The sequence below is a fragment of the Nylanderia fulva genome, unplaced genomic scaffold (assembly GCF_048542155.1).
Source record: "Nylanderia fulva isolate GAGA-0341 unplaced genomic scaffold, ASM4854215v1 Scaffold23, whole genome shotgun sequence".
In the NCBI taxonomy this organism is placed as follows: domain Eukaryota; kingdom Metazoa; phylum Arthropoda; class Insecta; order Hymenoptera; family Formicidae; genus Nylanderia; species Nylanderia fulva.
In genome coordinates, this window is record NW_028190293.1 from 1,153,861 (window position 1) to 1,175,965 (window position 22,105).

At 33.6% G+C, this 22,105-nt stretch overlaps 1 protein-coding gene across 2 annotated transcripts in view; it reads right to left on the bottom strand.

The window, feature by feature from the left end:
- Positions 1-22,105, bottom strand: part of LOC114932762 (ras-related and estrogen-regulated growth inhibitor) — a 104,282-nt gene that overhangs the window by 63,638 nt on the left and 18,539 nt on the right. For both annotated transcript variants that reach the window (XR_003819949.2, XM_029305131.2), the window contains exon 5: positions 6,693-6,874. Coding sequence is in view for 1 of the 2 variants with exons in the window: in XM_029305131.2 (XP_029160964.1) it covers positions 6,693-6,874 (182 nt within the window). In the remaining variant the exon portion in view is untranslated. The remainder of the gene's footprint in view (positions 1-6,692; positions 6,875-22,105) is intronic.

Sequence of the window (22,105 nt, forward strand, 5' to 3'; positions counted from 1 at the left end):
ATTACTCAAAGATTGAGATCGAGCGTATTTATAAATATTAAATATTCCATTTTTTATTGTAGAATCTACTTTCTTCGAATATACTTAAGGCTTAATATGCTGACCGCGGGGTGCATTTTAATCGGCGGACAAAAAGCGTGGATAAAAAAAATTCGCGAATCTCCAAATGCGCCAGAGCCGGAAAGGAGAGGAAAAAGAGGATGGGATTCCTGCGTATTTCTAGTGTGAGGAACGCGGCTCTGCGTGAGGCAGAGGAACTCTGATATTTATGGAGACAATTAAATTCGCAGGAACACATGATCCTCACGAGAAGAGCACGTGGGAGGGCGCCCGATTAGACGCGATCGTGCACACAAGCCATTATAGTCATGGCCGTTAATCTGTTCTCTTTTATTTTATACGAGTGGCGTTACTTTACGAGCAGCGTTAGTTCCCGCGTTCTTCCTTAATTCGAGGGAGAGACAAGAAAGAGATATTCATTGACGTGTTCCGGAACGTCGCGTCAAGTGTGAATTATAGATCGTAAGAATAGCACAGATGTATAAAAATTTATAGCAGAAAGAAAATTATATGGGTCATCAAGTTTCAAGTATAATTATAAATCGAAATAAGATTTTAAGAGTCAACATTTTTTTTACATAAATAAAATATAAATATTTTTGAAATTTAAGATTTTAACTTTGAGAGTCGATGAAAAAAAATTCCCTGACTTTCCAAGACCAGAAATTCATTTTTTCCCTGACTCTTTAGTATTATTTTTTTCAAATATATAATTTGCATATATCTGTATGATAAATCAATTAAATGTTAAATCATGAAATCCTTGGGATATTTTTGTCAACAATGAGAAGGTTCGGAAGTTAAAAAAACAAAAATTTAAATTAATTATACAATCTGCATTCTGTACGATAATCGAAACAAACATGTCACTATAAACTATTTAAATAATCATCTATTTTATTTATATTATATCAAATTTTTTAGTTTTATCTCTATTAAACACATTGAAATGAAATAACGCGACGATGAAAATATAAATTAACGAACACGCTGTAGATGAATCGATTTATTGAACAACACAGAAAATTAGCGTGCTGGGAGTCAAGGAAAAGTTTATATTTATTTAATAAAAAATTTCAAATTATTGAGATAATATAGAATAATGTGAAAAATCCAGATAAGTAGTAAAATTTCCTGACTTTTTTCCCTGACAATTCCAAATTTATAAAATTCCCTGACCACTAGGCACCCTGTTCAAAAATATAAAAAATGTCAAATACATTTAAAAATTGTAAGGATTTAAAGCCCTGAAAAATTGAAAATGTAAAAGCGCTTTGAAACGGAAGTATCTTTTCCCGAACCAGTTTATCAGCATCGCTACGAGAGATTGTCCGTAATGATATTTCGAGATATGCGTTATCGATGCGTAATATTCGCGACCGAATGACGACTCTGGATGTATCTAAAGCGGCGAAAACTCGTTCTCGGGAGAGCGGTTTCACCAGCCCTGCAGCGGACTTCGCTCTAATCTTTATGAACTCCATTAAGACGACGAGCGTAGCTACCGGATAAAGGTACGATGTTCCCTCGATCTCCCGAGTTCGATTTTCGCGAGCCTTTCAAAATTGTTGTTTCCAAATTCTCTCGACTCAAATTTTCTCAACATTTTTTACTATTTATTTACTAAAGTTAAACTGTTAACATTTTTTGAAGAGTCCTGTGCTCCAATATTTTATCGCCATAAAGCTTTAAAACTTTGACAGCTTGAAATTTCAAGAATTTATGCAAAATAAACTTTGCAATATTTGATGAAAAAACTAAATTTTCGAATTTTAAAAATGATAAGTCTCTTTCTCTCTCTCTCACGATTAAATCTATTTTTATCAAGTCTTGAAGGTCTCATATACAAAACGATGTCACACTGATGCGATTAATTTAAAACTGATCATTTTCTCTTCATACGACACACGTAAGCGAAGGTGCGTTGTAATTTATGACTCATCTTATAAAGCGATAAAGAGAGGAGGAAAGAGAGAGAGAGAGGTCTCGAATAATTCCGGTTTAATTAAATTTCTCAACGATAATCGTGACAGTTACGAAGAGTGTGTATCTCTTGCATGCCATCAAAATGCCAGTTACGTAAATCGAATCGCTCTTTTCCCGCCAGCAATATCGCCGTCGCCGATCGCTTATTGCAACATCGGCGGATTTGTGACATTTTATTTGTGTGACATTTTTGTTATTCGCCCGTGGCTCTATCGAGACATCTCGATTTTCCCTTTGTTAGCTCCTCTACGAAATTCTCAACGATTCCGCGACATTTTATATATACTTTGATCACGCTTTTATGCGCCTCGTAAAACTTGCTCGACCTCTGCCTCATAATTCTCCTTGTCTAAAGGTTGGCTTCACGTTAAAAGACTCAAATGCCGAGAGTATATCCGTCAAATTCTATTGTATCTATACTTCGATCTTCCGCCTGCCTGTTTTTCTGTCCATGCGATATTTAACAGGCATTTTAGAAGAAAGAGAAGAAAGGCTGTGCTAAACTTATTATTAAATTACAAAGACACCAATCTAATAATAAATATGTCGAGCTTTGAATACTTAAACTTTAAGATCAACACCTCTTTGGAACTGTAGAATAGATTAAGTTTCAAACTCTAATCATTATATTTATCTTTTTTCTTTTTCTATCTTGAATTTAATTTTTAATTTGGAGATACGAAACTTTCTTGAATATCCTTGAATTCCTTCATGGATATACTCCCGACACCTTCGAGACATCCTGTTTAGTATAACATCGTGTGTAATTGTAATGTTGTCGTCGTTACTAGATCATCGGTGAGATTCCTCCCGGTATGCAAAACCCCATAAAGGAGGCGTAAGGACGAGAAGGTAGCTCGTAAGGCGAGAAAAGGAGCGTATCTTCGTTAACGACAATCCGCATTCCTGCGAGAATCGCGCGGAAAATTCCTCTTCGTTCGATGAATAGAAGGAGAAAAGAATTTTTCCCCTAAGTCTAAATTAAACACGCGATCTTCGCGAGATATAATGAGTGATAAAGATGATTTATTAGAATATAATAAAAATTTAATATTAAAAATTGATCAAGAAAATATTTTAGATTAAAGGAATTATTAATCTCGAATAATCTTATAATCTCTCGCCCTAAATAATTTATTTTTTAATAATACATATATTTTACAAAAAGAGATTTTTTCAGTATAGAGAAAATTAAACCAGTGTCTATTTAAAATTAATTAAATTGCAAGATTTAAATAAAGATCGTGAGATACCAACTTTACATTTTGTTTAAAAAAAAATTCTCACGGTGAATTGACAAGAGATGCATCTGGGAAATTTATCCATTAGACATGCATCGCGCTGTCCTATTAATGTATATTTATTCTCGACAGACACACGAGAAGCCGCGCCAATCCGACAAGGTTAATGAGCCGCCGTCGCCAATCTTTATTCAAGTTACAAATAAAAACGATGAACGCGCGCGTACTAGTATTTCCTAGCTTTCTCTCGCCCGAATCACGCAACGCAATGATGCACTTTGAGCGACTTGTTGCATAAAATGCAACAAGATGTATCGATGCTTGGGAAACTGCACACGCAAACCACACCTGTTTATATCCGCGCATCTTTCAACCAAGTACATTATTTTTCTCATCAATATATATGCTTCATTTTATGCATATCGGGATGAAAAATTATATTCTGCCAAAAAATTCGCGCAAGAAAGTTGTTTTGTAAAAATTCGATCTCTTTTACCGCCCATTATAAGACTATTTACTATTTCACCAAATTATAAAGGTATTAATAAAAGATTAAGATGTTCTTGTCACTTTCTCTCTTATAAATCTTATGATAGAGAAATGTTTAAATTTCGAAATTCTTCAAATTTTCATACATTTAGACTGTTAATTAACTTGTTTTTAAATCAACAAGTTGTAAAATTTACATAAGTCCAAGAAACACGATATGTGTTTCCGATATATAAAATCGTGAGAAAGCTTACATAACAACTTGATATACTCGTGTCTCTTTTAATCGGCAAGCATCTATTAGTATATACGTATACGCGATACCCATTTACTTATCTATACATATTTATATGTCAAACCGCCGGATTCCCGGCGCCGATATGCGAAACACGACACGTGACACCTTGCTTAGACCGCAGATGCCATCGATTCGAGATCACACCCGGAAGTCAGGGTGTCCAGCAGACTCAATGAAAAAATTCCCTCACTTTTTCAGATTTTCCAAGACCAGAAATTCATTTTTTCCCTGATTTTTTAGTATTATTTTTTCCAAATATATAATTAGCATATGATAAATCAATCAAATGTTAAATCATGAAATCCTTGAGATATTTTTATCGACAATAAAAAGTTTCTTGGAAATTAAAAAAACAAAATTTTAATCAATTATACAATCTACATTATGTACGATAATCGAAACAAACAAATCACTATAAACTACTTAAATAATCACCTTTTTTATTTATATTATATCAATTTTTTAATTTTATTTCTATTAAACACATTGAAATAAAATAACATGAAAATAAAATAAAATAAAATAATAATTTATTTAATAAAAACAATTCCAGATTTATAAAATTCCCTGACAATGCTCGGTTTTCCAGATTTCCCTGACTGCTGGTCACCCTGATAATAAAATTTATATTATAAATACAAACACATTGAAATAAAATAACGCGACGATAAAAATATAAATTAACGAACACGTTGTAGATAAATCGATTTTTAATACAGAAAATTATAGCGTGCTGGGAGTCGAGAAAAAGTTTATATTTATTTAATAAAAAATTTCAAATTATTAAGACAAATATAGAATAATGTGAAAAAATCGAGATAAATAGTAAAATTTCCTGACAATGCCTGGTTTTTCAGATTTCCCTGACTGCTAGACACCCTGGCAGTGGTCGAGTCGTTCGACGATTCAATCTAGAAACTGTTCTCGCGCGATACTTTGCCTCGCCAGATATCTGTTTACCTGTCCGAGTCGCCTGACCGACTTGGATGAGTCGCTTCGCCGGAGTTGACGTACCAGTCGGCCGATTAACTTACTCCGTCATCGTCTCCATCCGATCCAACGTTCGGTTCGTCGAACTCATTTTTTTGCGAAAACAAGTGTCACGCTAACAAAAAACTTACGCGCGTCGCAAAAAATCCGATCGCAAATAAAAAAAAAATTCACCAAAGTGACCAAGTTCTCCAAACGAGTTTCGAATAATTTCGACAGTTCGCATCTTTGCGAGCGAAATATACGAGCGAGAGAAATGCAATGAATAAAATATTAAATCGCACCTTGTAAAAGATCGAAATATTCAAATTAGGGGGCAACAAAATTGCAGCTTGGTGCAACGTAATAAAACGTCGGGGGAAGCCGTCTGGAAAAAACGCGAATCGCGTGCAAAATCTCACCTCGTCTAGGAAACGAAGGAATATATATATACTCTGGCGAAGATCCTGTTACTCGCAGATGGAAAGTGAACTGTGGGGATTAATAGGACACATATGTATGTAGTATGTATTACATACATACGCATGGCAAATCGCGGATCGGTAGGGTAAGTGCGATGAAAAAAAGGAAGAAAAAGAAGGAACGAAATGATCGAATAATCGACGATGCGCCGAGGGCGATACACGAAGTCGGCGATCGCGCGACGCGAAATGATATTGTAATTCTTGTGCCATTTAAGCGGTTCTCATCACGATCCGTATCGAGATATCGAACGATTTCGCGGCAACATCAATTTTTATTTCGAAAATTATTCCGCAGATTTCACATTTATTTGTCGCACATATTTAACGCTTCAAAAAATAGTCTTCAAAAAAAAAAAAAAAAAATATTTTTATTCCTGTGACAGATTTCTTGTCGAATCGAATATCATTTTTGATATTCGATATTTTTTGATTAAGTGCAATAATATTATAATTATATACTTTGGAAATATATAAATTCTATATTTCGGAAATTATATCTATACCTTTAATGTATTGAATTTAAAAAGAGATTATATCATTAATCGATGAAATATTTCAGATACTAACAGAAGAATATCGTCGTGTGGAGACCCCTTAAGACGCCAATCGGCCAAGTGTGCCAGACTTGCGAGGCCGCGGGTAAAAATGGGCCACGTATAAGCACATTATTTACGAATAAAACCTCTCTTTATCTTTTTTTTTAATTTTATCGCCACGGAAAATTTATTCGGTAATATTCATCGTATTACGGTCTTGTCATCTATTATTCAACAACAGATTGAAATGCGTGTTTATCGAATGCTATATATATATATACACACACACGCGTTTCATTTACATATATCGATTAATTAAAACTTACAGAAAATAATAAATTAATTGTAATATGATAAAAATAATCGTCAACTGTAATACGATATACGAGACTCAATTAAAAGGACTTTTTTTCGCGTTGATAAAGCGATGAAAAATTACTGCCGTGCCATAATATTGATTTATCAGTAATTACCGTTTTTTATGCCCGAAGTGAGCACATAATGCGCGGTTTATTTGGCCGTACATCAGTATCGAAGATCATCATCGGACACGCGTTATATACGAAGGTACACGCCCGTCTCTTACGAAACCGTTAATCATATTTGCAACAATGTGATTTATGCTTACCGCGCGTGGTCCAGATCTCTCTTGTTGCCGAGGAGGAGGGCAGTGAAGTAGGATGGCAGACGTAGATCTGCGAGTTGCTTGAGGAGTCCGCGAGCTTCCTGAAAGCTCCGCTTACATGTCACGCTGTAGACAACGACGAAGGCCTCGCCCCATCGTATGTGCGAGTACAGACAACCGTTCTCCTGAAACAATCGGCGAAACACGACGACCGATTATTATACGACAGTCGAGAACCGATTTAATTTGGCATTCAGATCCGTATATCAGTCTTAGCACACACTGTAAAAAAATATGTAAAATTACATAAATAATAAGTGTAAAATTACACGATAAATAATAAAAATGATTACCTTTTTATTCTTTATCATGTAATTTTACATTTATTATTTATGTAATTTTACATATTTTTAATGTAATTTTACAAAATTTTTTTACAGTGCATTTACACACTCAAAAAATCCATGTGTATATACATTTACCAGGATTGGGTAATAATTAATTAATTAGTTAAGATCAAATTGAATACTTAAAACGTCGCTAGTGGTATTTAAAATAGGAACGATATATTTAATTCGACCCAAACTAGCGAAGAAAATTTTTATTTTATTTCCACAACGTTTCGACCATCTGTTTTTGGTCCTTTTCAAGTGAAAAATTCTTTGATAAAAGCGCAGTTAGTCGACACTATTGTCAGATGGTCGAAACGTTGTGGAAATAAAATAAAAATTTTCTTGGCTAGTTTGGGTCGAATTAGTTAAGAGTTAAAAAAAATTAATAACTTTTAACTTAGCTTAGTTAATTTAAAATGTATTAATTTTTAACTTCAACTAGTTATTTTTGACCTTAAACTTTTTCCTTGAGTTCATTTTTCGTTTTAATATATCTTATGATATTTAAATGGCGATATAAAAATGCCTTTTAAATATCTTACGATATATTCATGCAAAAATCTGTTTAACTGTAAAATATAAGGTGTTTCCAAATTTGTGGAGGGTACTGTAGGTAAAATTACTTACTATTTTTATGTAAAAAATCACTTGTAATTTTAAATTTAATATTTTTACTTTATTAGAACTTTATTTTATAAGCATTTATCCATTTTATTTGTAACATTATTTTATAGCATTTATATAGCATTGTATGTGTAATTCCATGTTCAGTGCAATATTTTTAATCTTGAAAATATATAAGGATATGTTTCATATGAAATTACACATAATCTGTAATCTAATATGGGTATAGCAATATTGCATGATTATGCTGGGTCGAAAAAAAAACCCAGCATAATCATGTAATTTCACACAAATATTTTTTTCAGTGCAGAATATTCTGTCCTTGTATGTAAATAATTAATATATTGATAAATATAGAAATCGCTCTTAGATTCGATCCTTTCGCGCTTTAAAGAAAGAGCTCTAATTAAAGATCTCTTAAAAAAGTTTAATAAATTCCTACAAAACTTTATCCGAAATTTTCGCATCTCGAAATATCGTACCTCTATCTTTAAAAGAGAGAGAGAGCATTTATTTCAGGCTACATTTATTTACGTACGCGAATAAAAGTGTTTTTAATGACTATACGAAAAAAATGTGCTGGAGAGACGAGCGCGCTGAAAATTCGCCGCGTGTTGATTCCTCAACTTGCATCCGTAAATCTCAGCCATCGCTTAAAACTGCCGCACATCCGGCCGAGAGACTGAATTTTATAGACCAAGATAAACATATACCTCGAGGGCGAGAGTAAGAATCTCCGCCTATTTACGGGCGTTATTTACGGTTAAATCTGTCGAATTAACATTGCGTGTAACGTGCTCGTAAATAAACGCCACAGGAATTCTGACAACGGCGAATATTATACGCGCACCTTGCAACGCAATGTTGTAACGTCTTAAAGAATTGTTGATATCCCGCTGCAAAAAGAGAGCACTCACAAGTTGATTGCATTGTATCAAAAATTACGCGATTTTCTGTAATATATATATATAAGAATTTTGCTGATATTTAACGAATGTGAGTCATGATTTATGCACCTTGAAATTTATGAATCTCATTATTCAAGTGTTGAAATCCGAAACTTTTAAGTTCGTGTGTGAGACTTTTCGAAGATTATAATATAACTTTAATTTTCAACATTTTACACAGTGTACTGAAATTGTAAATTTTCAAATCTACAAAGCGTAATCGACTATTAATATTTATTATGCTGAAGTTATACAATTATTCAAAGTAAGACACATTTTTAAGATAAAATTTCTACATCTTAAACATTTAATACCTTCACCTACACGAAATTTGCATAATCAATCAATCAGTTAAAAAGCAAGTTTATATAATTATTTAATCGTGTAAAGAAAAAAAAATCCAAAGTAATTAATATTTAAAAAAAGAATTATTATACGCATAGAAATGTTGTCTTTTAAAGAGATATTTAATAAATAAAAACCTATACATATTTATAAAAAAATTGTTATAACCATTTATAAAATATGATAAATAAAAATGTAATTCTTATGTAATTATATAAATTAGGTATAATACTGAAATATTTTAGATATGTTCATATAAAAGCATTAGTTATACTGCAAATGTTTTAAGATATTTTTAATTTTTGTTGAAATAAAATCTAGAATATTTTGATATATTAAAAGAAGAATAATGAGATATGTATTATACGATGGGAATCATAAATATTAAATAAATCTCACACCACGCTTTCAAATTTTCTCCGATTTAAATTTACTATTATCATATTCAGATTGAGAGCGTGTATATAATACACAAATTACAGAATCGAATTATTCAAGTAATGAAAAGAATCGTTATACATCATTAATTTATGATATATTATTAATTGATAAACATAGCGTTAATTAATAAAATTAATTAATGAAACATTCAGAGAATTAATTAAACATTCAAAGAATAAAATATCGTGTGAATTTATTTTGTAGTACATTAAAATATTTCGTGGCAACGACGAAATGTGATGACTTTGGCGACATACATATAAACATTAATGCGTTATTATTTATGCATGTCTTGTTATTATACATGCGGTGAGACTCGAGCAGGCATTGTATTATAAAGAAAGTGATAGGGAATAGAAATAATAGACATATCATTTCATAAAGACTGTTACACACAAACGATTCTAATATTTTCTCTGAAATATTTCTATTCGAATATTTCGCCTCGCGTTTTAAACTTTTCATCGAATTTACATTTTCATTATCACTGTGATATTTAATGCGGCATGAATTCGGTTACACAATTTACGTTTTCTGAACACTGAACGAATCGAAGCTTGGTGCGATCGTAGTTTCCTTGTGCGTATATGCTATTCTCCCGTTGTAATACAATAAGGTTCGCAGAGTCGGGAATGCAAAGTGTCGCGCGATCGTCGTATTTCGCTGATTATAATGCGCGCGCGATCGTAATTAACTGTATGCTCGCGAATGAATGTCACGAAGAAGCAATAAGGGGTGAACACAGAGAGAAGAAAGAAGCCTGGGGTAGCGTTGGACAATAACAGAAACATCATGAGATAAGCAATTTATGACTTGTATATGTTAGATGTGAAATTAATTGCTTGTTTATACATATCTGCACTATAACTAATTTTATATATCTAGATTTTATTTTTTCAAGTATTGCAAAGATTTTATATTAAATATTTTTTTATAAAATATATTTTCATATATAAATAGATATAATATATAACATTTCGATATTGTTCAAGAAATGTATATAATTGTTTTAAATTAGATTATAATTATTTAAATAAAAAATATTTTTAATTCTAATATTTTATAGTAATTCTTTTATTAAATATTTGTTTAAAAAAATAAATAAAAAAATTCTAATAATTATTTTTTGAAATCTTAATTAACTTGTATGTTACCTTTTTTGTTTGATATTTGACTATATTTATATATTATTGTACAACAATGAATCGTTTAATTAATTTTCATAAATATTACGATAAGTGTGCTCTAGATATTTCATAATACAGCCGAAACTGTACGAAAAACGGCTCGTGTTGCGAATCAAAATTGATCATATATATCTTTTTAACATTTATCTCATCTGAGAATTTTAAACGAGTACCAAATCTGTCGCGTAACCTCGACCGGATAGACGTCATCGACGTAAAACATCGGGCAGGCGTGCATCTGTCGCGTCGTGTGAGACATGGTTCGAACCTTGCTCATAAATATTTATTGACCGATTGTATTCGAAGCAATTGAACGCGGTGCCGGAATTGCATTCACGCATGTCACGTGAGTGCATCGGCGGCGAGTTGCACAACGCCGCCGACGTGATCCATCCACCAGTTATGAAATAATGCAGAACGTCTCTTGATTAAATAACGCTTTAATACACTTTGTGTCGCGTAATTTCGCGAAAACGCGTCCTTATTATTCATTAATCATCATATTTTGTCGCGATTAAATATGACAAACGAGCGAGCTCATATATGCAACAATTTACATTTAATTTCGCTTGTGAATAGACTTTTGTATCCCATTTAATTTTGATATATATTATATATCAAATAATTATTTATCATATTTTACATCATCTAATTTTATTTATAGAAGCTAATTTAAATATTTCTGATATATATATAATATATCAAAAATATTTAAATTAGCTTTTATAAATAAAATTATATGAAAAAACTCAATATATATATTTGATTAAAGACACGCATGAATTTTAGCTGAATTTATAACAAAATTTATTAAAAGGCTATTTATGGAACGTAACTTTCTAAGTTAGGTGAAAGATGTAAAATTTAATGTTAATTAAATGAACTGCATAATAAAAAATCAAAATTAAAGCTTCGTATTTTGTGTAAGTCATTTCGCAAAATTTTGAGTTAAGACAGTGCGGATAGGTAAAAAAAAAATATACATATAATCGCGGACTGTATATTTCGTGCGGCGGTCTTCTTAACGGCGCGACAGTTAACAGGACACCCGATAGGAACGATCGTACTGTTCATTCGGAATCGATTCAAGTGGGCGAGAACCGCGCGCTTTAACACCTACGCGATCCCGCCGGATAAGCAACGATCGCTCCGGCGACGAAGTTATGTTGCTTCGTGTTCGTGGCGCAGATAACAATCCCAAAGGCTATTCGCCTTTACGGATAGCGCCAATATTATCGACTAATAATGCCCCCCCGATTAGAAGATCGCATATTCTGCATAAACGGCATACCAAGATCAGTGGATCTCCCCATAGGTATCTGAAACCTTGAATTCCAGTATCGTGATTCACGCTTGCGATTTGTGCAAAAAAATATCTGCGGAGAAAATACCCTGCCTCGTCTAACCTTTAGTTGTGCAATACGGTATAAAGTAATGTTCTTAGAATTTTACAGTTGAATGCAAAACTTCAAATAATTTAAAATGAAATTTGTGTAAAATTAACATAGTTTTAATGTAAATTATCTAAAAATACATGTTCATTTTAAATTTTATCATCCACTTATAAAATAAAAATAGATGCACATTGTATAATTTGCACATCTTTTTTCAGTTTATTTTAATAATTTAACATTTAAGTTCAATTAACACATGAATGTGTTAAATATTTAACACAAAAACTTTAACGCGGATCGTTTTTCGCAAGAAAAATTTTCCTACTGTGTATCGTCGCATCTGTTCAGTAAAAATCTTTGTTTAAAATATAAGAATTAATTATTGAAAGAGAGGAGACTCAATTAAATTATCTTATTTTTGTAGAAATTATGATCTTGGACTCTAGTTTGATGCAGAATAACTTTAAACTCTCTATTGATGCAATTCTAATGCAGTAGTGTAGTTCGAGTTTTGCTTAAATGTTACTTCAACGTGTTATTTTTCTATAAGAGCCTTGCATATATTTCCGAGTAAATTCTCCGCTTTTTTTTTGCAACACAACCGTTCCAATAGTATGACTCGAGGTAGAACCACATGAACGTGTCTCGAGGTGTACGATCTTTTTTTTTCGCACAACAATGCATGTTTCCACGAAAGCGACACCAACCAATCCGACGCCGCAGGATGCCGCGTTATTGCTTGGCCATTGACAATGAGTTACAGTGTTATTACTCGTAGTTTTACAACGATAGAGTTCCTACCGGGTTCGCCTCTAGAAAGATAGAGGAAGAAGAGAGGACCAACAGGAATTTATAGCTGATGAAACGAGCACTCCGAGTGAAAAGCAGGATTGGGTAATAACTAGTTAATTAGTTAAAAGTTAATAACTTTTAACTTAGCTTAGTTAATGTACAATGTATTAATTTTTAACTTCAACTAGTTATTTTTGACCTTAAACTTATTAACTTTTTCCCAGTTAAATTTTTTATCTCTATGAATATCATTATTGTTTTTTTATAAGTTACAAACGTATACGTATTATTAATTTTTATGTTCATTTGCCATCAATTACAGTATTCAAAAAATATATTTCTATATAAAAATCAAAATTTCTTAGTTATTTCTTATTATACATTTGAACAGAATTAATTTAACAAATTTTATTTGAATTTAACAACTTTAACTGAGTTAGTTTTTTGTTCATAAAACTTAACTAAATTAATTTTATAATCAACTAACTTTAACTTAACTTAGTTTTAAAAAATCATTAACTCACCCAACCCTGGTGAAAAGTAACGATAGTGTAATAAACTTATTGCGACAACATTTTGAAATCGCTAAATGACAAAGTTAGAAGAGTATTTAATTCAATAACGTTTTTAACTCCGCTGTTTAATTTAACTTTTATTTGTCTCATTAACGTTTCGCGCATCTTATACATAAACTACATCGTATATACCACTACTTTAAGTATTGCGCACCTCATTTCCTTTTGTTTTCCGATACGGTACAACTGTTACATTCTCTCTGCTATATATGCGAAGAAACAAGAAAAGCTATCGTCTTCGAAAGATACTCGAGACGTGCATATATGTATTGCGACGTTTACGCGGTTCTTATTTGCACACATGTGCACCACGAAGAAATTAAGATAAGCCGGCAATGGAATTTCAATGTCGATCCGAAACTTCGTCATCGAGATCGAAATTGAGTACCATTCTGGTCGGCATACCGCGAATTTAATGACTCGTAGAATCATTTTTAGAAATTTTCGACAATCACGAAAGTGACGCGAATTAATTGAAGCGGAGGAAGAGATAAAAATTATTAAATTAAGACATGTACACACATTCCAGAGAAGGGAATTCGATATTTTTAATTCGCTTTAATTAAGCTCGATACTTTTTTTAATCGAAGCTATCAATTTCAATTAAAATCGAATTTACCTGAATTATAAATAAAAATATTTTACACGCACATACACATACAATTTTCGAAAATAATCTCTTCGTACTATCTCTCCAACAGAATATCATTTAAATTAAAAAGATTGAAATTACTCGATATCGGCGAAATATGTACAATTATTTTCAAGTAAGTATCTAAAATACAATTCTCAATATCCATAATATGAATAAAAAAAATGAAAACGAGGTCCAGATAAAGGAGATTAAAAGTGTAACATTTGCGGCGATATTAAGACAAGAATGCCGACAAAAACCGATCAAACGTTGCCGACCAACATCCGGCCCTAAACAGCTCCCTCGTTACATTTACGATCTTTTCGATCCCTTCATGCTTCATTCCCGAAGGCAAGGAGGGCACGCGCTTAATTATCAATTATCCAGCGACCCTCCCACGAAAAGCAATCGCAATTACGAGCCGGTCACGAGGCCAGAGGGATTCGCCCTCTTTCTTCCCACCCTCTCACTCGGAGATTTATTTCGTACGTGCGCACGCGGATGAAGAACAATGCGAGAATTGGGGAAGTGTGTCACCAGGCTGCCGGCACTCTTCATATTCGCGAGGCGGAACACACCTGGGCACCACGCGGCGCTCGCAGCATCCCGGAGCGGATTGGTCTCTTCTGGCGAGATGAGGCGATATATGATTGATACTTTATTGCGGTTCCGCGCAACATTGACCCGTAAAACCATATGTAGATTGTGAGGAATGAGACACGCGAAAATGACAATAAAACAAAACGAGATAAGTGAGTGAGTGAGAGAGAGAGATGGGGGTAGAAGGAGAAAAAATTAATCTACCAAAAGTGGAACGTCCGCGCGATCGGTACGAGATGAAGTACGATTGATACTTTATTGCGGCCCGAGACATTGACCCATATATCGAAATTATAGACTGAATAATCGTATGTAGATTATAAAAATACGACGCGACATATACGACCGGTTGCAATGACTAACGTCAGTTGGCGGTCGTGGTTAATCAACTTTCCCTTCTCTATCGAGAGATCGAAATGGAATTAATTGATCGAGTGAAATGGAAAAGAATACGAGGGGGAAAATCTAAAGCGCGCTATTAGTACTTTGAATCTTTTCTCTTCCCGTCAAACGTTACGGAAACAGTGCTTGTATAATCATATTTAAAGTTTATTACCTTTTATCTACTATTATCAATGATTTTATAATATGATTTACTATAAATTTATTATAAATGATTTTATAATATGATTTATACTTTAAATATATATTAAATTAATTATATTCGAGATGAATAATCATGCGGTATTTATTACTTCGCAGTAAATCTTACTAATTCAGGGTGTCCAGAACAGACTCCATGAAAAAAAATCCCTGACTTTTTCGGATTTTCCAAGACCAGAAATTCATTTTTTCCAAATATATAATTTGCATATATCTATACTTATTATAAATCAATTAAATGTTAAATCATGAAATTCTTGAGATATTTTTGTCAACAATAAAAAGGTTCGGAAGAAAAATTTAAATCAATTATACAATCTGCATTATGTACGATAATCGAAACACACATGTCACTATAAACTATTTAAACAATCACCTTTTTTATTTATATTACATCAAATTTTTTAATTTTATTTCTATTAAACACATTGAAATAAAATAACATGAAAATAAAATAAAATAATAATTTATTTAATAAAAACAATTCCAGATTTATAAAATTCCCTGACAATGCTCGGGTTTCCAGACTTCCCTGACTGCTGAACACCCTGATAATATAATTTATATTATAAATATATAAAATTAATTATTCGAGATGAATAATCATGCGATATTTATTGCCTCGCGGTAAATCTGAATAATTGAACTCGCAGATACAATTACAATTGTTATACGAGCGGAACAATCACGTTCGTTAGATATTACGGGAAGATGGTTACGAGACGAGGAAATAATAGGAAGACGATCAGCTGACGCGAGGATATTTGCAGAGCCGCGCGCGCGCGCGCGCGCGTTAGTAATGATATAAATCGGTCTTATAAATGGTTTCCGTGGAGTCTTATCTCGCCGCGGCCGGAGATTTACGTGACGAGGAACAATGCACGATGGAAGTATTAATCGTGGCGGTCGACGAGGTCGAAAGCCAGCCGAGTTGAGAGCCAGTCAGCAGCCACCTACCCATTTGTTGCTCGACTTCCTACCTACGTGGCCGATTCCTCCGCCGGAGAGCAACCTACCTGAACTCCCGTGCCCTTGTTAAGCCGGGTTATTATTATACCCGCGTGGAGAACACCTACCGCGATTCTCGTGATCGATATTGCAACTCGCGAGAGAGTCTTTCTCTCTCGGAAGCCAAGCGGAAATTCTATGAAACCCGACTCGGCCCGAGAGCGATCAGCTTGGCATGCCGGTTATGCAGGAAAGTGCGATTATATTATTGCAACTCCTTCAAGTTTCATGTCAAAGAACCTGCATTAGTCTGACAGTCTTCAAGCATTAGAACGTTCGCGATTCCGAGAGAAATTCGAATCATCGAGTCAATATCTCTGGTTTTTTTACAATTTAACGGATAAAGTATTTTTACTGTTGAAGTTTTGAAGGCTCCGGGTGATTGAAATATTTGGGGGACCTTCGTCTAAAGATATATATTAACGCGTGTTATATGAATGAGGCTCGAAATTTAATCTCGCGCGCGCACGCGGATTAAAATTGAAATAAATCATTTCATCGTGTGTCACAAATCGTTCTTCTCGGATGCAAATGGAACCTAAGAGTGCATTCACACCATTTATCTTGACGGCCGTGTCAGTGGAGGCCTACCAGATACCATAGAAGGTAACGAGATTCCAGTAAATAAAATTATCGTCCGCCTAACAGCGACACGTTTACGCGAAATCGATAGCGATTAAAATATCGATCGATGTTAGCTTGTAAAAGGTGCATCGTAAAAGAAATCGCGAGACATTCTCATCTTTTTTTTCACAATGGAATATACATTCTAATCTAATTAGTAAAAAATCTCTTATTGTTAGTAAAAAATAAATTACACGATTCCGAGTTTATGTCGTGCAAAATAACGCTCGATAGACGTCTAAGATTAATTAAGTTCAGTTTCACGGAGACATGACATCAGCAGGCAACGATCGTCGCAAGAAACGTCCCAGGCATCCGGGGAAGGATTTATAGCCGCTTCTCGCGGTCTTGTGAACGCGAATTAAGGCGCGTGCCACTGTCACTGCGGCCTGATGCCTGTGACAGTTCGCCCGGCGACTGTCTTCGTTCGTAATTGACATCACGATCCGCGTGCCGGTTCGTCGGACGCGCACACACACACATGCATATATCGGGACCGGCTGTAAGAGGCTGTAGAAAAAAAAAAACCTCATCGGTTTCCTTCTCGACTTGTTGCGCGACGCGTGCCTAAGGCGCCATTTTGCACGTCGCTAATTGCTCTCAGATACACACGTTTTCCAAGAAAAACCATAGAGAAATAACGAGCGTCATCATCGAATTCTTTTGACGTGATATCGTCGTCGAGCCGGAAGTTTTAATGTAGTGTCTCTTAGTAAATATTCATTAAATCGATTGCACACTGAAAAAAATGTGTTAACTTGACTAAACCTTTCAACTAGATTACTATTTTGTTAATTGAACATATATTAGTATTTAAGTCAAATGTTATATTTAATTTAAATATTTTTGTTTAATTAACAAAATAATATTTAGTTGAAAGGTTCAGTCAAGTTAACAAATTTTTTTAAATTCATAATTAAGACCTTAAAACAAAAAGAAAACGAACAGAAGATAAAGTGAATTTTACAAGTGACTGAAAAAAATCTTTTTAACATAATTTTTTTTAATTTTAGTGTTAATTTTTTATTTCTGTAGCTTTTCCCATTCGCGGTCGCGCGCCCGAACATTTTCGCCGCGATTTCTTCTTATTGTTAGTTCGATCTGCTCATTGCGTGCTTAATGAGGTGGATCGGTGAACTACCCATCGCATTAGAACGGTATTCGTCATTAACCTAACATGACGCGTAAAACGGTCAAAGGTACGCACGCTAAACTGGCACGAGCTGCTGCAAGCACGTAAACTCTCGCGTGAACATAAGCATGTTCATAGACGTCGGTATCGAGGGGCCAGGGAGAGATTTTCATTAACTGACAATGAGGAGAAAACGTCACACAACTGTTCTGTCACTCGGTGAAATATATTTCATCTTTAAAATAAAATTACATTTTTCGTGCTATAAAAAGTGTTATCTTAAAAGACAATTTCATTCTTAAATTGATAAATATCGAATTAATTTGAAATTTTTGACATTTTATGTTAATTTAGTATACAACTTAATGAAAATCGATCATTGAATAAAAATCCTTTAAACGTGTCTCTATCAATTCAATCGAAGATTGCTTATCTTATTTCGTACTTTTTACAAATTCGACCTATATTAATAATTTATATATACATGACCGAAAAATAATTACTTAATTATACCCGAAAATAAATCTCAAAATATTAAGCGGAAGGACACAAACTTAATAAATCATGCGTGTAATAATAAATAAAAACCGGTAAAAAATGGAGACACACTTCCTTGTTAGCGAATGCAGATTGCAATGGCCAGCCTTGCATGGCGCTTATCTCCAAGGACATTTGTACGGTCGGCCGATTTTCAGGCGTATCTTAACGGCGACCGGAGGATCGGTATCCGCTATACACGAGAGCGTATACGTGCAGGGTGTCTAGCTGAAAAATCGGAAAGAGCGGACGTTGACCACGTGCGCTCAATGGGTTCGTGCACTTTAAAGTGCCGGTAGATCGCACCCGGTATCGTTGCGCATTCGTGCGGCCCGTCGCGTATCGGAATATCAGGGATGCACGTTACGTAGAATAACGTCGGAAACGGATAATACCGTAGATTAGAAGCGCGTTTAAATGCGGGGCTTATGTGCCCTTTAAACCGCGGCGTCCGGTGCAACGCAAATTAATTATCATCGAGTTGGGAAATTTTGTTACAAAAAGAAGAAACGCGCTAAATTAAAACTTAGGGTTTACGGAAAAAGTAAATTAAACTCTAATTTTTATGTAAATTGTTAATAAAAATTTAGATTTTTTTATATGTATACATATCACGGGAAAAAATTAGCTACCATAGCTAAAATTTAGCTATATGGTAACTAATTCTTTTTTTTTCGAGAAAAATATGTCCTCTCTTATCAATTATATTTTATAATTTGATAAAAAGATTTATATATATATATATATTTTTTTTTAATTTGTATATGATTATATAAGAAAGACAGTTTTAATTCGATAATATTAATAGCATATATCGTATTGTGGTCGAAATACAGGACATATCTGCGAATTTACGCCGCTTCTCTTAACAACATTAAATTTCTTCGGTGAATGTAATATCGCGGTAAAGATATCGGTAAAAGTGAGAGGAATGTTGGGATAATTGGAAAGATTACATCGTGAACATCCAATGCGTTATGCATTTTAGTAGCGCGGCTGAGGCCTTAGTTTAGCGACGAATTATCGACTGTTTGTTCTAATATCCGTTGCACGACTTTCAGATAGTTCAGATAGCTCAGTCATCTAAAGTCTTCCTCTCTCAGGAACTTGAGAACTTGGTTTCTCGATAATTTAAGAATTTTAGTAATTTGAGAGCTCACACACTAAGAACGTAAAAACAGAAGTAAAGAATCCAAGATTTTAAAAAAGTCGAAAACTTTTGGTAATTTAAAAGTGAGATAATTTCATAATTTAAAAATGATAAAATATTTGAAAATTGACATTTTATAGAATACACACATACACTCAAGTAAAAACTTTCTTCGCAGTACATAATAAAATTTAATCTTTAATAATAACAATAATAATGAATAGTCCTTAATAATAGCTTTCGGATTTACTGAGGTTGGACGTGACTGATAACCGAGGTAATCTGGTAACAAAAATGTCGAGATGAAAACGATATATTGCTCGTAAATGTTGTACTCATGATAAACAGCGTGTTGTCGAGGATTGATTAATCCTGGCGTATACCGGGCTGTTTCGTGGAGATTTACCGAGAGTAAAGAGGATCGACCTAAAAGTCTCGTTCGCACAATGGAACCTCACATATCGGACGTGATATATTGGTACAGAAGAATTAGATAAGAATATCCAGTTGATAGCGTATTTAACGATCCGCTTCTACACGAAGTCATGTCGACTTCCTGGACCACTGCCACACTGATCCACATCGATATCAATCTTTTTAGATCCTGCTCACCAACAACATTCCTAAATCATAATTTTCTTCATAAATTGATAAAATTCGAAATATTCCTATTCATTTGTAGTAATACAAAATTCCCCAAAAATTCAAGCTTGCATACCTATATAAATACACAAATATATTATCATCAGATGTTTTTAAAAAGCGTTTAGAATATCATTTTATGCACGTACAAAGCACCAACATCGCTTCCTGTTATAGATTACTTATTTTGTCGTATGATAACGGTGCATTCATTCTTACGCGTTTGACATACAAGTCTCTAAATGGACAAGCATTGTTTACAAATAACTAAAGCGTGTAGTATCGATTAATGGTGATTAAATATGTAGAAATTAAATCTAAAAAGAGTTGAGTTTTAAAAAAGCTCTTGAAAAATAAATTATAAAATCAAAAGCTTATTGATGCAAAAATACGGGTTTTTAATTACCTAAATATAAATTTAGATTTGCGAGATCTAGAGATTTCAGAGATCTAATAATCTGAGTATTGATGAAAATTGAGGAATCCAATAAATCGTAGAATTCCAAGATTCGCATCTAGCGTGCCATCCTGCGGATCCGCGGCCTTTTAAGCGACAGGTGCAAACATTTGGGGAGCAGCGCAAAAAAGGAAGCCGGTAATTGTGAGCCGCGGGTAGAAAAACCAGTTTGCTAAAAACAACCCGGGCCTGATCGAGTCTCGTTGCGGAGCTACCGAACAACCAACGGGTGTCGGTGTAATAACGTGCGTGTAAACAGCCCGTGAGAAGCGCGGCTTTTCAAAAATCCGCTTTAAAATATCCTTAAAAATATCACCACCCTGCGAGAATTATGCGTCTGGTTGTCCGGAAGAAAGAAACCACTCTTAAGTTTGAAATATTTCGATTCCTATCCAGCGAGAAATTAAACGATTATTCGACGGTGTAAATTATACGTGTTGTTAAAAAAAAAAGAGAGAGAGAAACACACCTTGTTCATGTTATATAATAGTAAAATATTTTACGAATACGTAATGATAAAATTATATACCATATTTTAAAAGTCTGCTCTTTAATACAATATTTAACATAATAAATGCATGAAATCGTTCTGCCTTGAAAAGGTGCCAGAGATTCGCAATACTTGAACTTATGCAGAAAATGCTTTTATGAATGAACTTTCTCACCGTTTATATCGAGGGAAAGGATACATAATACCAAAACCGGAGCCGGAGGGGAACTCGCGAAAACAAATTGCAACTTATTCTCTTGATGTGTAATATGTAATATTATTCTTCGTGCTATTATCAAATTATAAGGCAATTACAATTTTAAAAATACACTTCCTTCTCATGAATAATCTGGGCCTTAGAAACTTAAGATCTGAAGTCTTACATTTTCAAAAATTTGAAACTGGTAAATTAAAACTTCAAAAGTTTAAAAACTTGATATTTTTCTAAATATTTAGTAAAACATTATTGCAACTTTAATCTTTTTAATTTTGAGAACATGGAAAGATAGATTAAAATATGGAATTTAAAAAAAACTTTATGGTTTTAAAAAATTGTATATATAAAACACTTTAAATTTGAATTTATTGTTATAATAGATAGAAAATTTTTTTGAAAATTAATATATAAGATCAATTGATCAATGCACGAATTTGCGCTGTTTACGTTTGAATTTAGCGACGGTGATTCCTTGGAAAAGGAGAACAATACCTCATCCTACATGCTATACGACCTCGCTGGAATTTCAACGAGCATTATAACCGCGACAGGTGAGGCCACGTGTTGTTCGTGCATAGTCGCGGTTGTAGTCGCCTAGATTCGAATTTAAAGACGATCGTTATTC